The 16,103-nt window shown below is 45.6% G+C and overlaps 1 protein-coding gene across 1 annotated transcript in view; it reads right to left on the bottom strand.

Moving 5' to 3' along the window:
• LAMB3 (laminin subunit beta 3) overlaps positions 1 to 8,437 on the bottom strand; it is a 79,307-nt gene extending 70,870 nt beyond the window's left edge. The window contains 3 exon segments of the mRNA XM_033917726.1: positions 2,677 to 2,831; positions 5,467 to 5,532; positions 8,302 to 8,437. Of these exon segments, the coding sequence (XP_033773617.1) occupies positions 2,677 to 2,831; positions 5,467 to 5,509 (198 nt within the window). The 5' untranslated portion in view covers positions 5,510 to 5,532; positions 8,302 to 8,437.
• Between the last annotated feature and the right edge of the window lie 7,666 nt (positions 8,438 to 16,103).

The following is a 16,103-nucleotide window of genomic DNA, read 5'->3' on the forward strand; positions in this document are numbered from 1 at the left end:
CCCGGCCACAAGACTTGTACTGTACGCTAATGACACCATCAAGACATCTCTGTGGTTCAAGGCCAGAAGAGAAACACAGTGGCACCCACAGAGGGTCACAAGATTCAGATCCAATGAGCCTGCCTTAGTCACATCCCCAGGCTGGGCGGCAGTGTGTGTAATTCTGTGCAAAGGGGAATGTCCTATATGGCCTGCTTGACCTACAACCTATATTTATAAGACATTTCTCAAGCCAAAAAAAAAAGGAAAAGCCCAAGAGATACAGATGGTTCCGTTGAATATCAACCTCCAAATTTTGTAGCACAAAAACGTTTCGACTTTACATCTCTGTAATTTATGAACAGTGGGTGCAGAAAGTTAACAGGTAAAAGTCAACATGGAAAGACATTTGCATAGTTTAATGAATGAAAAACTTGAAATGTCCCAAAACAATGCAGCAATGGTGAATCTTCTTTATAAAGAAAGGCACTCCCGTTGCGTTTAGAGGGATACATCTTTACCCGTTAATAATCTCCCCAAAACAGAAAGACTTCTTGTCAGTGGCGTAGCAAGGCGAGGGTGAGAAGTGCCCGGGGCAGTGGCACCCTTCCGCTGCCCCTGTCTCCCCCCCCCCACATTCCTTCCCCGATCCCACCTGCCACAAGCACACCCCGCCCCGCTCCTTCCCCGATCCCATCTTCCGCAAGCGCACCCCCCTGCTCCTTCCCCGATCCCACCTGCCACAAGCGCACCCCGCCCCGCTCCTTCCCCGATTCCACCTGCCACAAGTGCACCCCTCGCTCCTTCCCCAATCCCACCTGCTCCTTCCCCGATCCCACCTGCAGCAAGCGCACCATGCCCCGCTCCTTCCCCGATCCCACCTGCAGCAAGCACATCCCGCCCTGTTCCTTCCCCAATCCCACCTGCTCCTTCCCCGATCCCACCTGCAGCAAGCGCATCCCGCCCTGCTCCTTCCCGATCCCACCTGCCACAAGGGCACCCCTTCCGCTCCTTCCCCGATCCCACCTGCCGCAAGTACACCCCCCCCTCCGCTCCTTCCCCAATCCCACCTGCCACAAGCGCACCCCCTCCTCTCCTTCCCCAATCTCACCTGCCGCAAGTGCACCCCCTCCACTCCTTCCCCAATCCCACCTGTCACAAGCGCAACTCCCCTCCACTCCTACCCCAATCCCGTCTGCTGCGCACAGCCCGTTTCCCTTCACCCGTACTTCTAGCTGAAGTTGTTGCTCACGGCAATCAACAGTGTGCTCCTTGTAACCCTGCCGGCTCTCCCTATGACGTCACTTCCTGTGTGCGGCACCCGGAAGTGACGTCAGCAGGAGAGCCGATGGGGGTCGCGAAAAGCACGTTGTTGGCCGTCGCGAACAACTTCAACTAGAAGTATGGGGGAAGGAAAGGGCATGCACATGGAGGGAGGGAATGAGAAGAGGTGGGGGCAGAGAGGAGGAGGGGTGCTGGCGCCCCCATCAACATGGTGCCCAGGGTGGATTGCCCCCCCCCCTTACTACGCCACTGCTTATTTTTAATAATGTCTGAGGGGACATTACGATTGGTTGGTGATGGTCTTAGAGTTCACTATGCAAAAATAAGGGTTTCAATGATTTCTGTGGCAGGAGTACTTTTGGGAAACAATTTGACAGGACTGTTTAGAGTACATTCCCCCTCCGAATTTGCAGGTTTAATACTCGCGAATTTGGTTATTCGTGGTTTTTGCCTCCAATCTGTCCCCCGCCTCCCTCCTTCCTGCCAGACCTCCCCAGACCTTACCTGGTGGTCTAACAGTGATGCAGGGCAGGAGCTATCTTCCTGTGCTCCTACCTCATGCAGAGCCGTCATCAAAAATGGGTGCCTTGAGTTCCTGTGGTTTTGCGAGACTACAATGGGAACTCACAGCAGCCATTTTTGTTGACGGCTCCGCAGGGGGCATGAGTGCAGGAAAATCGCTCCTGCCCCATGTCACCGGCTAGACCACAGGTAAGGTCCAGGAGGCAGGAGGGAGGCGGGGGTGGGTCAGAGTCGGCCCTAAAAGTTATGCCTGGTTTTTTTAACAGTCGTGGGCCAGCTCAGCCCCTAACCCCTGCGAATATGGAAGAAGTGTACTTTCTGATATTCAGAAATTTAAGAGTGTGTTAAAGCGAACTTTATTTACAGTATCTTTGGTATTATGCATTTGCTTTTGAAGAATTTTAGATGAATGCTATTTATTTGTCTATTGCTATTCAGACTGTGTACGTGTTATGCGAACGGCTTAGGTTTAAGTGGTGTATAAATTTTTGTTTGGTAGAGCTACATTTTTAGTTCCTTTTAGGAACTGAAGAATTTCCGTACTGGGTCAGACTAAGGGTCCAGCAAGGCCAGCATTCTTTGTCCAATAAAAGCCACTCCAGGCCACTGATGAAGGTGAGTTTCCAGAATAAAACCTTGCTGTATATTTTAGTTGACTGGTGCCAACAAGCTACAGATTACAAACAGGTCTGCCTTTCTAGATAAGCAAGGCAAGCAAATTAACCTGGCTCTCAGTCACAGCAAATGTAAGCCAGCAATGTTCAAAGTTGAAATTCTGGTGAACAGCCCTGTATATGGTCTTCATGGACCAGGATTGTGTCTCTTTGATGGAAGAGGCCATTGCATGTTATACGGATTAATATATTTTAAGCTATAATTTGTAACACTTACCTCACCATAAGGTGAGCAGAAAGTCTCAGACTTAATAATCCCACAGGTCGATGACGCTTTCAAATGACTGGTTCTTCCTAGAAGCAGATCGCCAATGGGAGGGTAGCATGCTCCATGGGAGCAGAGTCGCTGAGCTTGCAGCAAGCTTGGCAAAGCTGAAAAATATTACAAATAAAATGTAGTCACTCTCCGGCCACTGGCCAGTCATTTCCTTTTGCTCATATTGGGGCTCATTTTCAAAGCACTTAGACACACAAAATACCACAGGTCACTACAGTACTTTATGCATCTAATACTGTACAAGCAGACCTATCTTGAAAAGTTAAAAACTATACAAAGACCATTCCAAAATGAATAAAGACGGCATTTAGAAATATTGAGTACAAATTCAGCGCAATGTTAAAAGTTATAGGATGACATCAGTGGCGTAGTGAGGGGGAGCAGTGCCCAGGGCGGTGGTGCCCCTCCCCTTACCTCTTCCCCGCACCCCCCCTCCCTTCTGCACACCCCTTCCCCGTACCTTTTTAATTTTGGCACGAGCAACCACCAGCTTACTGCCCATGTTGGTTACAGCGTTCTCTCTGACGTCACTTCCTAGACGCGGGTCCAACACTGGTGCGAGCAGCAGGTTGGGGACACTGCGAACGAGGATGGGGCGCATGCACACACAGTAGTGGGGCGGGAGTGGTGGGGAGTATGGGTTCCGGCGCCCCCCCCCCAATACGGCGCCCGGGGATGACCACCCCCCACCCCCTTACTACGCCACTGATGCACAATCCCTTCAATCTTCAATTCACACAGTCGGAAAGGTACTAGTACCCCCCCCCCCGGCTTGAGAATTTTGCCCTAGGCTTACTTTAATCGACTGTGGGACTCATTTTCCAAACAGACTGATTATGTAGGTGGCACCTGACACAGCAGGCGTCTGCCGCATGTCAACCATGGACAGGCGCAGCGAGCAAGGGACCCTCGGCACTGGAAATGCAGGCCTGTATAACCCTGGCCTACATGTCCGGCGCCAAGGGTCCTCGTAGAATCGCAGCCAGCGGCACCTAGCGATGCCAGAGTCTGGGGCCACCCCTAATCATGCCCGTCGCCGGGCTTCAGTGTCACTAGGCGCCGTGGACCCAGGCACTGGTCCCGGAGGGCACCTAGTTGCGTCTAATTCTTGAATGCGTTTTTAATTGGTTTTCAATGGCTCTTAAGACCAATTAAAATACTTCTGTTAGGCACCCGTAGGCACAATCTAGGTGCCTTCCGGTGCCTAACTTTCTGCGACCTGTGCCAAGGAAGTGATGTCCGAGGAAGAGCCGATGGTGGCGTGACAACAGTTGGGGGGTTGCAGCTCCCACCAGGAACATTACAGAGGTACGGAGAAAGGGAAACTAACATGTGCGCGGTAGGAGGGAAAGGGAAAGAAGCATGTGGAGGTGGGGGGGCAGAGAAGAGGGCAGGGGAGGGGTGTCACCGCCCCGGGAGCCTCTCACCCTCACGTTCTACCTAGTACACTAGTATTGGAAAGCATGAGCCCCCCGAAAACCATCAGAAACCTGCTGTATTGACATATAGGTGACACCATCGGACACAAGGGCTACTGGGAAGACATAGAGTTGGGTACAGTAGGTTTTAGGCGAATGTTGGAGGGCTCACCATACAATGTAAGGGGTAGGGTTACCAGACGTCTGGGAAAACCCGGACTTGTCCTCTTTTTAGAGGACTGTCCGGGTGCCCGGAGGGATTTCGAAAACCCAGCAGTTTGTCCAAGAAGTCCCCAACCTCAGGACCACATCTGGAGGGCGTCTGACCACGCACAGATGCCGACGCGATGACATCATGCGCCATGCACGTGATGTCATCGCATTGACGTTCATGCATGCGCAGAGACTCGGGCCTGAGCTCGGGGAGGTTCATGTGGGGGGTGAACAATGGTGGAACTGGAGGCAGAACAGGGCGGGCCTGGGGGTGGGGCAGGACCAGGTGTCCTCTTTTTTTCATAAAGGAAATCCGGCAACCCTACTAAGGGGGTTATGGTGTGATACGTGCTATGGGTTCCCTGCAGTGCCACCTAAGATGCCCCACTGCTCTGCTGGGATGTCTGTAGCCATTCTGCTAAAGATACTAGCCTCTCCTACAACCCAGTGGCTGGTTTTTGTGTGTTTTCCATTTGGAGGTTGCTTTTTTTAATGGTTCAAATATATAGATGCACTGAGACACATCTAGGAAGTGACCATTTTTGTTTTCTGGTCTGAAAATGGTCATTTTCTCTACTGGAGTCTTCCAAAATTGAATTCAGAAGTCATATTAATGATGCCCCTCTATATCCATGCTTACTTTGTACACTTCTCCCTCCATATTCGCGGTTTCAGCATTCACGGTTTCGATTATTCACGGTTTTTAGCTTGCTGGCTCCTCCCCCCAAAATTACATCAGCTTACATACAGAAATTGCTGATTCCAAGCGTTTACAGAGAAAATCGCCGATTCCCAGCACTTTCTTCACCGTGTTTTGCCTCTCCTTCAGAAGCAGACCAGGTCTCCCACCATGTTATTCGCGGTTTCACTATATTCACGATGGTTTTTAGTAGAAAACAGCGAATAACATATGAAAAAGTTATTTGCAGTTTTTCTGTATTTGCGGTTCTGTTAATCCCCCCTATCACGGCGAATACGGAGGGAGAAGTGTACAACAGTGCAAATAAAAGTTTTAAAAGGCTCGTAGAGGGGAATGGCGTGCAACAACCAATCACTGGGGATTTAACTTTCAAAGCATCTATGAGCTAATAGCACTTACCCAGAAGGATAAGGAGCAGTCGAGTTCCTGGTCTGTCTGGCATATTTCCATGCAGTGATTAGTTCCCTAAAAGAAAGGTTTAAGCATACTTGAAAAGCTAAGAACTAGTGCTGGGGTGTATTGAATATTTATGGAAAAGGCATGTCATTAATTAGAATTACAAAGTAGAGAATGTCAGATGTTCATGAAGTCCTAGTAGAAGGGGAAGGATTTGGGGGTGAAATTCACAGTTTATATGTTACTAATCTGCATACTTTAGGCACGTATATTATTTTCTAGTTGGATACATAAACTTTTCTAAAACATCTGCTTTTTTGTAAATCTTTGTGAATCTCATTTTTTGTCTATTCTGTTGATTTTTCTGTGAATTTCAGGATTAGTTGAACGCTCCACTGGAATGAAAACATGAGATCCCGGTAAGTCGTTAAATCACAAATGCTCCTGGAACCCATGTGGTACTGAAAGACCAGATGGGATCAGATATGTTTACACCACTGTATGGAATGCAAAAACAGTAAAAAGGCTCTCTAGGATAATAAAACCTAGGAAAATGGTAACAGCAAGGATCTCATTCCCAACATCATATATTGTGGGGGAGCCAACGCACAAGAACATTGATTCACTGGAGTTCTGGAAGGGACTTCCTTATTTTACAATCCACTCATTCTGCAACCTCATTGCAAAAGAATAAAAAGAGTTTATGGAGACACAGTCAACTCGTTGGTTAGAAATAATGCCTTCATTAGCGAGGGCAATAAATGATTGAATGTTCAGCTTTCAGGAAACAACACCTAGTAAAATGTGGCATTTACCTCCTTCTTTACAAAACCGTGCTAGTGCTCATAGGATGTGGCGAGAGTGGATAGCGTAACTGGTTTTAAGAGAGATTTAGACAAGTTCCTGGAGGAAAAGTCCATAGTCTGTTATTGAGAAATACATGGGGGAAGCCACTGCTTGCCCTGGATCAGTAGCATAGAATGTTGGTACTCTTTGGGATTCTAGAATCTTGTTACTCTCTGGGGATTCCGGAATCTTGCTATTCTTTGAGATTCTGTATGGAATGTTGATACTCTTTGAGGTTCTAGAATCTTTTGTTACTCTTTGGGGTTCTGGAATGTTGCTATTCTTTGAGATTCTGCATGGACTGTTGATACTCTTTGAGGTTCTAGAATCTTTTGTTACTCTTTGGGATTCTGGAATGTTGCTACTCCTTGGGTTTTGGCCAGGTACTAGGGACCTGGATTGGCCACCATGAAAACGGGCTACTGGGCTTCATGGACCATTGGTATGACCCAGTAAGGCTACTCTTATGTTCTTAAAGATACCATATTAAAAAAAAAAAAAAAAAACTCTGACATTTACAGGTCCTTGAAAAAAATTAAATGTGTTCTTTCAGCAAAGCTCCACCATATTATGGCTATCCAACATGCAACCCAATACAAAACTCAATGGTGCTTTTCATCTGCTAACAGGCCACAATACTGCAGATCCACATATCCACACACACACAGCTTTTGCAGTTCAGATCTTATACACATACCTGTTTCTTGTCTTTTAAACTTCTTTTCTATCCCTGCGACTAGCCAAATCGTTTACAGCGTGGGATTCTTTACCTGGAGTTTGCTGACTGAAATCTGCTTTTAAGTTCAGCCTTACCTAGGGTAGTCAGCGTGAAAGTGTCATCATGATAAGGGAGTGTGTCATGAACCTCAGACGCACCCACCCACCCAAAGAGACGAACTACACACCATATCCTAGGCACAGGAAACATCCCTTCCAGACACATCTAGATGAGTAATTTGAACGCACTTCCATGACCCTGGCACTCAAAAAATTCATGTATAAAAATGTGGGTGGTCTCAGAAACGGAAAAGGTGGTTTATCGATACCACACCCTCAATGAGACGTAGACAAAATCATGCCCAGTTGAGAACCGTGCCTCTACAAGGGAAATTCCAACTCGTTTCAACAGTATATCACCTGTTCTTAACCAAAACAATAGGCAATGCTTTAAAAATCAACTGGGATTTTTGGGTTAAATATTCACAGGTACTGCTTTTCTGCTAAGAGCTGCAGGTTGAGAACCAGGGAAGCCAGGGTTCAAATCTGGGACTTTGAGTAAATCACTACGCCCTCCATTGACTCAAATGAGTATAAGCCTTGTAGGGACCAGGCAGTATCTAGTATATCTAAGCCACAAATAGTATGAATCAGATCATTTTTATATACACTCTTATCCTTATCTTAACTTGTCCTATTGATCACTTTCTCCTCAACAATGGATTTCCTGTCCTATTAATTCTCTTTCTTCCACCCCTCTTAAAGTCAATCAATATGTACCTTTGCTTAATCTTTTGTGAACCGCATAGAACTTCACGGTACTGAGGTATATAAACTGTTATTATTATTATTATCGCCGAATTGTGGCATAAGACGTAGCAGACGTCCCAAATCAGATGACCTCATGAGATTTCCTTCTTTCTAGAGGAGGGGCTCTTAATCCAGTCCTTCAGATACACCAAGACAGTCTGGGTTTCAGGATTTCTGCAAGAAATCTGCACGCACTGCCTCCACTGTATGCAAATCTATCTCATGCATATTCATTCTGGACATCCTGAAAACTTGTCCAGCTGGGTGTGTTCCGAGGACTGGCTCGAGAACCCCCTGCCCTGATCTGCTTCTCCTCTGCGGTAGCCGAATCTTTATGAAGCTGCTTCTAAAACGGAAGCCTGAGCAGGTTTCAGTTGGAAAAGACAACAGGAAATCGCAAAGACTTTGGGTTCCTACTCCCCCCCCCCCCCCCCTCACACACGGTTACAAAAGAGAAAATCCAACCTGAGCTCTGAAGAACTTTCTGCAAAAGTAGCTCAGGATCCATGCTGACAAACTAAGCCATGAGAAAGCAAGACCTGGCAGGCAAGGAAAGAAAAATACCCCCTGAAGCCAGAAGATCCTGGGTCCCGGCTCTCGGACTTCCTCTGCTCTGAAACACGCAGGTATTACTCATTCAGCTTAGGATACCTGCCCAAGGTGTGTCAGCCTTCTGCATACTTCCCCCTCCAGATTATCCATGCTGTCATACTGCATACTTCCCTGGAATCATAACCCTGCACGGTCTCACAACCTAACAGCTTGCAACTTGTCTGGAGAGATTTGTACCGACATGTTCAAATCCCCTGCAGAAGACACTGGAAATAGGAAAGGCTGATTGGCAAGTGTCGAGATGCCGGTTTACCTCAATTGCTCTGCACAGACCTGGGCTCAGCATTTGGAACAACTCATTGTTTCAGCACATGTGCTGTGCCAGAGAAATTAAATCTATATTTTTTTAGAGTGGCCTATACAACGAGGGAGTCGTGAGGGCAGGATGTCAAGAGATCAGCCCGGGGTGTATTGTTCAAAATAAACACTTTATTGATGAATATGCCTCAGTGGCTCAATAGACTCGACCCTGGCAGTGTTTCGGCATCTGTGCCTTTATCAAGAGTCTAGAAAACCATGTGAAAATATAATAAAATAAAACATGATTATGAATGAAACATGAATACAACCATAGCATAATTAAAAGCATGTTTTTAAAACATATATATATATATACTAGTGTTTAAGCTTGTTACATTAATGGGTGCTAGAATAGATGTGTAGAATTTCTTTCTTTCTCTCTCTCTCCTTGCCCCATCTTTTTTCCTTTCTTTCTCTCTCCCTGCCCCCATCTTTCTTTCTGTCTCTCTCCTTACCCCTGTCTTTCTTTCTCTCTCTCTCCTTGCCCCATCTTTTTTCCTTTCTTTCTACCGGAGTGCTATCGGAGTAAGCGGCACTTACTCCGATAGCACTGCTGAAAATCTGGGCAGACCATCTTGGCACTATCTGAGCAGTGCCAGGGAAGCCCAGAAGAGGAGTCTGGGTGAAGCTGGCAATGTCTCAAGAATTTAGGATATTCTCTGGCATTCAGAGATGTTAAAAACGACTTTACTCATAAAGTCCTTTTCTTGAAAGCTGATCATTTTCATAACGTAACTTTATTCTTTTATTCCGCCACGATCATACGACTTCTAGGCGGTTTACACTGAAGAGAACTGGACAATCAGCGAATGACAGAATACAAATAGTAAAAGTACAACATGTTTCTCAAGAATAGTCAGTATAGAATTATTAATTTTAAAATGATTTCTGTTTAGGAGATAATACTGTTGGAGAGTTTTTTAAATATTCGTTGTATTGTTTTTGAAAAACTGTGTATGTATCTTGTCAACCACTTAGGTTTAAGCGGGATATAAGTTTTTAAATAAGTATGACTTGCCCTACTGGGTCAGCCCATGCCTGAGAAACTCCCTGACCCCCTTCTTGCCCTGTTTGATTAGACCTCTTTCTCTTAACCCTTTAATTGGCAGATGTTGAAATGGCTGCTTTACGTAACTTGATATTGAACGAGAACAACGGTGCCAAGCAACAAGGCCAAATAAAGAGTTTTGTAGACTTCAATCCTATCTCCCCCTTAGCTGTCTCTTTTCCAAGCTGAAGAGCCCTAACCGTTTTAGTCTTTCCTCATCCGAGAGGAGTTCCATCACCTTTATACATAGTAACATAGTAGATGACGGCAGATAAAGACCCGAATGGTCCATCCAGTCTGCCCAACCTGATTCAATTTAAATTTTTTTTTTTTTTTCTTCTTAGCTATTTCTGGGCGAGAATCCAAAGCTTTACCCGGTACTGTGCTTGGGTTCCAACTGCCGAAATCTCTGTTAAGACTTACTCCAGCCCATCTATACCCTCCCCGCCATTGAAGCCCTCCCCTGCCCATCCTCCTCCAAACGGCCATATACAGACACAGACCTTACAAGTCTGCCCAGTAACTGGCCTAGTTCAATCTTTAATATTATTTTCTGATTCTAAATCTTCTGTGTTCATCCCACGCTTCTTTGAACTCAGTCACAGTTTTACTCTCCACCACCTCTCTCGGGAGCGCATTCCAGGCATCTACCACCCTCTCCGTAAAGTAGAATTTCCTAACATTGCCCCTGAATCTACCACCCCTCAACCTCAAATTATGTCCTCTGGTTTTACCATTTTCCTTTCTCTGGAAAAGATTTTGTTCTACGTTAATACCCTTTAAGTATTTGAACGTCTGAATCATATCTCCCCTGTCTCTCCTTTCCTCTAGGGTATACATATTCAGGGCTTCCAGTCTCTCCTCATACGTCTTCTGGCGCAAGCCTCCTATCATTTTCGTCGCCCTCCTCTGGACCGCCTCAAGTCTTCTTACATCTTTCGCTCTTCTTGAGATAAGGAGACCAGAATTGAACGCAATGCTCCAGATGAGGTTGCACCATAGAGCGATACAGGGGCATTATGACACTCTTAGTCTTGTTAACCATCCCTTTTTTAATAATTCCTAGCATCCTGTTTGCATATTGGGCGGAAGGTTTCATCGTATTGTCTACGATGATACCCAGATCCTTTACTTGGGCGCTAATCCCCAAGGTGGACCTTAGCATCCAGAAACTGTGATTCAGGTTATTCTTTCCAATGTGCATCATAAAGTGTGTTTGGGGGGGGGGGGAGGATGAGTAATCACGAGGTGATCTCCATTTCCTTTCCCACTAAGAACATAAGAGTAGCCATATTGGGTCAAACCAATGGTCCACCTAGCTCACTATCCTGTTTCCAACACTGGCTAATCCAGGTCACAAGTACGTGGCAGAAACCCATATTTTGGAAAGATTCCGGAATCCTAAAGAGTAATAACATTCTGGAATCCCAAATAGTAGCAAGAGCAGCACACTGGAATGCTTTATTGCTGTTTGCTTATATTTCTAAGTGTTGCCATGCTATGCTTGTTCTGTTTTAACCTGATGAAAAGAGTGCCAGATCCTGAAAACTAATCCTGAAAAGTATTAAGTTAGTCCAACAGAATGGTGACACCTTATTTATCCTTTGTTCGTACTTTATTCAGGCAGCATCCACACCATTTTTTATCTCCATTGAGCAGCTTTGGTGCAGAGCCCCCTCGTGGTTGTAATGTGTCAATGCATAGTAACATAGTAAATGACAGCAGATAAAGACCCAAGTGGTCCATGCAGTCTGCCCAACCATACATGCTCTATAAATTCGTTTAAATTGCCCTTTTTCTTAGATATTTCTGGGCCAGAAACCCAGAGCCTGGGCCAGTAGTGTGCTTAGGTTCCATCTACTGGAGTCTCCATCAAAGCTCACTCCAGCCCATCTTAACCATCCCAGTCATCAAAACCCTCCCCAGCCCATCCTCAACTGAATGTTCATATACGGGACACAGCCATGCAAGCCTGTCCAGTACTGGCCTTAGTTCCTTCAATGTATACCCATTATTTTCTGATTAGAGATCCTCTATGTTCATCCCATGCTTGTAATGTAATGTAATGTAATGTAATGTAATTTATTTCTTATATACCGCTACATCCGTTAGGTTCTAAGCGGTTTACAGAAAATATACATTAAGATTAGAAATAAGAAAGGTACTTGAAAAATTCCCTTACTGTCCCGAAGGCTTGTTGAACTCTGTCACCGTTTTTCTTTCCACCACCTCCCTCGGGAGCACATTCCACACATCAACCACCCTCTCCATAAAGAAGAATTTCCTTACATTGCTCTTGAGTCTCCCACCCCTCAACATCAAATTATGACCTCTGGTTTTACCATTTTCCTTTCTCTGGAATATATTTTGTTCTACGTTAATTCGAATGTCTAAATCATATCTTCTCTGTCCCTCCCTTTCTCTAGGGTATACATGTTCAGGGCTTCCAGTCTCTCCTCATACGTCTTCTGGTGCAAACCTCAGTACTCCAAGTGGAGCCTCACCATCGGCCTGTACAGGGGCATCAACACCTTCTTTGATAAGAACGTAATGTGCGATGGGGGTGTGGGGGATTAATAACCTGTTGATAAAATCAGCTAGACCGGAAGCTATGGTTTTATGTATCAGTAACATTATTTTATAAGTAATTCAATGATCTATGGGAAGCCAATGGGCGTTAATCAAAAGCGGTGTGACATGATCGAATTTTCGAGCTTTTGAAATGATTTTAATGGCAGTACTTTGAATAATTTGGAGGCGTTTTATTTCTTTCTTAGTGATGCCTTTATATAATGCATTGCTATAGTCTAGACGTGAAATGACTAGCAAATGAATAAGAGTATTTAAAGAAGTTTGGTCTAATAAAGTTGAAGAGGGGTTCGGGGTGTTGGAAACCTCCATTATAGAGACGGGGTCTAGGGCAGAACAGGTGCCTCACAAGCGCCTACTAAGGAAGCTGTGGAACCACAGAGTGGAAGGGGACATACACAGATGGATCAGAAACTGGCTGGCGAACAGGAAGCAGGGAGTAGGAGTGAAAGATCACTATTCTGACTGGAAAGGGGTCACAAGTGGCATCCCGCAGGGGTCAGTGCTGGGACCGCTTCTGTTCAATATATTTATTAATGACCTGGAAGCAGGGACGAAGTGCGAAATTATAAAATTTGCGGACGACACAAAACTCTCCGGTAAGGTTAGCACAGTTGAGGAATGAAGAGAACTCCAAAGGGACCTGGACTGAGTGAGTGGGCAAATAAATGGCAGATGAGCTTCAATGTGGAGAAATGTAAAGTCATGCACATGGGGAAAGGAAACCCGATGTACAATTACACGATGGGGGGGATACCATTGGGGGAGGGCAACCTAGAAAAGGACTTGGGGGTTATGGTGGATAAAACAATTAAACCGGCGGCACAATGCGCAGCGGCCTCAAAAAAGGCGAACAGAATGTTGGGCATTATCAAGAAGGGTATCGCTATCAGAAGTGAGGAGGTTATCCTCCCGCTGTATAGGGCGATGGTGCGACCGCATCTGGAATACTGCGTTCAGTACTGGTCGCCGTACCTTAAGAAGGATATGGCGATACTGGAGAGGGTCCAGAGAAGAGCAACAAAAATGATAAAGGGCATGGAGAACCTGTCGTATGCTAAGAGACTGGACAGGCTGGGGCTCTTTTCCCTGGAAAAGCGGAGACTTAGAGGGGATATGATAGAAAGTTATAAGATTATGAAGGGTAGAGAGAAGGTAGAGAGGGACGGATTCTTCAGACTGGCGGGGGCATCAAAAACTAGAGGGCACTCGGAAAAATTGAAGGGAGACAGATTCAGAACAAATGCCAGGAAGTACTTTTTCACTCGGAAGTTGTGTGCAATTCTGGAGGCCGCATTATCGCAAGGATGTGCTGAGACTGGAGTCTGTGCAAAGAATGGCCACCCGGATGGTCTCGGGACTCAAGGATCTACCATACGAAAAACGGCTTGACAAATTACAGCTATACTCGCTCGAGGAGCGCAGAGAGAGGGGGGACATGATCGAGACGTTCAAGTATCTTACGGGCCGCATCGAGGCGGAGGAAGATATCTTCTTTTTCAAGGGTCCCACGACAAGAAGAGGGCATCCGTCGAAAATCAGGGGAGGGAAACTACGAGGTGACACCAGGAAATTCTTTTTCACTGAAAGAGTGGTTGATCGCTGGAATAGTCTTCCACTACAGGTGATTGAGGCCAGCAGCGTGCCTGATTTTAAGGCCAAATGGGATCGGCACATGGGATCTATTCACAGGGCAAAGGTAGGGGAGGGACATTAAGGTGGGCAGACTAGATGGGCCGTGGGCCCTTATCTGCCGTCTATTTCTATGTTTCTATGTTTCTATGACACCTGGAATGCACTTCCGGAGGAGGTAGTAGAACAGAGTTCGATTTTGGGTTTCAAAATGGGACTGGACAAGTTCCTGAAGGAAAAGGGGATTGAAGGGTACAAATAGAGGGGTACTATACAGTACAAAATGCTTTAGACTAATAGATCATTTACAGGTCATTGATGCTTATGTTCTTATGAAATCTGGTAACCTTATGCTAAACACAATACAAATTAATCTTCCTGGACACAGTGAAGAAGTTTGCTCCATATTGAGGGTATTCAGAACCCACTACCACCTTCAACTGACTACTATGATTCAAAGCGGCTCTATAAAAAAAAAAAAATCTCACCCTCAGTGAATGCCAATATAGGTGATTTCCTCTTCGACTTGCTGAAAATCAGTTAATTAACCAGATCCACCGTTGTCAAATGTGAAATGTTTACAAACAAAAGACTTGTTAAACATTAATGTCTTGGAAAGTTAAGGAGTTCATATCATAAAAACGCCCAGTAATAAAACGGTGCTTCGGGACAGGATGTCCGTCAGTGTTGGCACAATGAGCCTCGGGGGAGGGGAAGCATTCGGAGCATCTAACACAGGCAGGTCAGTCTTATCGCAGTGCCGTAAAGATAGCAGCGGACACTTTCTTCACTCTGCACCTTGGGTTTTTGGGGGACGTGGCTGGTTCATCACATGTGAAGAGGACCAAGAAAATCCGTTCTGAGTCCAAAAGAACTGAAGGAGAGCAGACAAATGTCTTCCTACTAGGGGGCCGTGACATCAATAATGCTTCACGACATTCATTCTTAACAGAACACCTGACCTTGGTCACACGTGCAGAACACACATAAGTGCTATGCAAATACAGAACCACAAACTAAAAGTCCTAATATACTCAAACAAAACCCTAAGATGCCAGACTGCATGCAGTACAACCCCAGAGAACAGAAACAAATACATTTCTTCCTGACCATTGCATAATATAGACTGCAGATGTAAATTCTGAAAATGGACACATTTCAGTCCCTAAATTACATTACATTACATTAGGGACTTCTATTCCGCCTATACCTTGCAGTTCAGGGCGGATTACAAAAGAGCTAACTGGACATTTCCAGAGAAGTTACAACAGTTTGGGTTGTTGTTTTTTTTGGTTACAAGGGAGGAGAGGTACCTGGATTAATTCTGGAAGGACTTGCAAATTGGATATTAAATTGAAAATAAAACCATTTTCCTACTTTCTTTTTTGGTATTTTATTTTTCTAATCATCTTTTCCCAGTCTCTGGTTTCACTTCCTTCCATCTGTGCTCTTAACTCTGTTTCAAGGGCCTTCTTATCCATTTGCTGGTTTTCTCTCCTTCACTTTCTGCCCTACATCCATCTTTGATCCAAACAGACCGGGGATTTTGAATTACAATCCACTCGAGGGGAGCAATACTTTCAAAATGGAACATCCATCTTTGGCATTAACTTTTAACATTCAACCTTCTTCCATTTTTCTGGTTCCTTCTCAAATATATCTACTTTTCCATGTCTTCCCTTCCCTTTCCATCTATCCATGTGCACGATCTCCTCCCTCTCTCCGCCCTTCCCCTCCATCTATGTGTGCCATCTCCTCCCTCTTTCCTCTCCCCTATTCCCTTCCATCTCTCTTCCCTTCTTCACCCCTTCCATCCCTGTGCACTGCATAGTCAGGAACAGGAAGCAGTAACAGAAGGCCACTGAAGGCAGCGTGTTTACTTCATTCACGCTGTTGGCGGCCTGAAACGGAACAGCAGTGCTGCTGAGAATGAGAACGGTGAGCAAGCGCTGGATCTCCCTGGGAGGGGAGTGGGGACTCTGGGTAAGTGCATGGGCCTCCCAGAAGGTCTCCTTGGGGCGCCATTGGCTTCTGGGCCTTGCTTTAAAGACCACCGCCCTAGGGTCTGATGATCACATCTTGCAAA

The sequence above is a fragment of the Geotrypetes seraphini genome, chromosome 13 (genome assembly GCF_902459505.1).
Source record: "Geotrypetes seraphini chromosome 13, aGeoSer1.1, whole genome shotgun sequence".
NCBI lineage: Eukaryota > Metazoa > Chordata > Amphibia > Gymnophiona > Dermophiidae > Geotrypetes > Geotrypetes seraphini.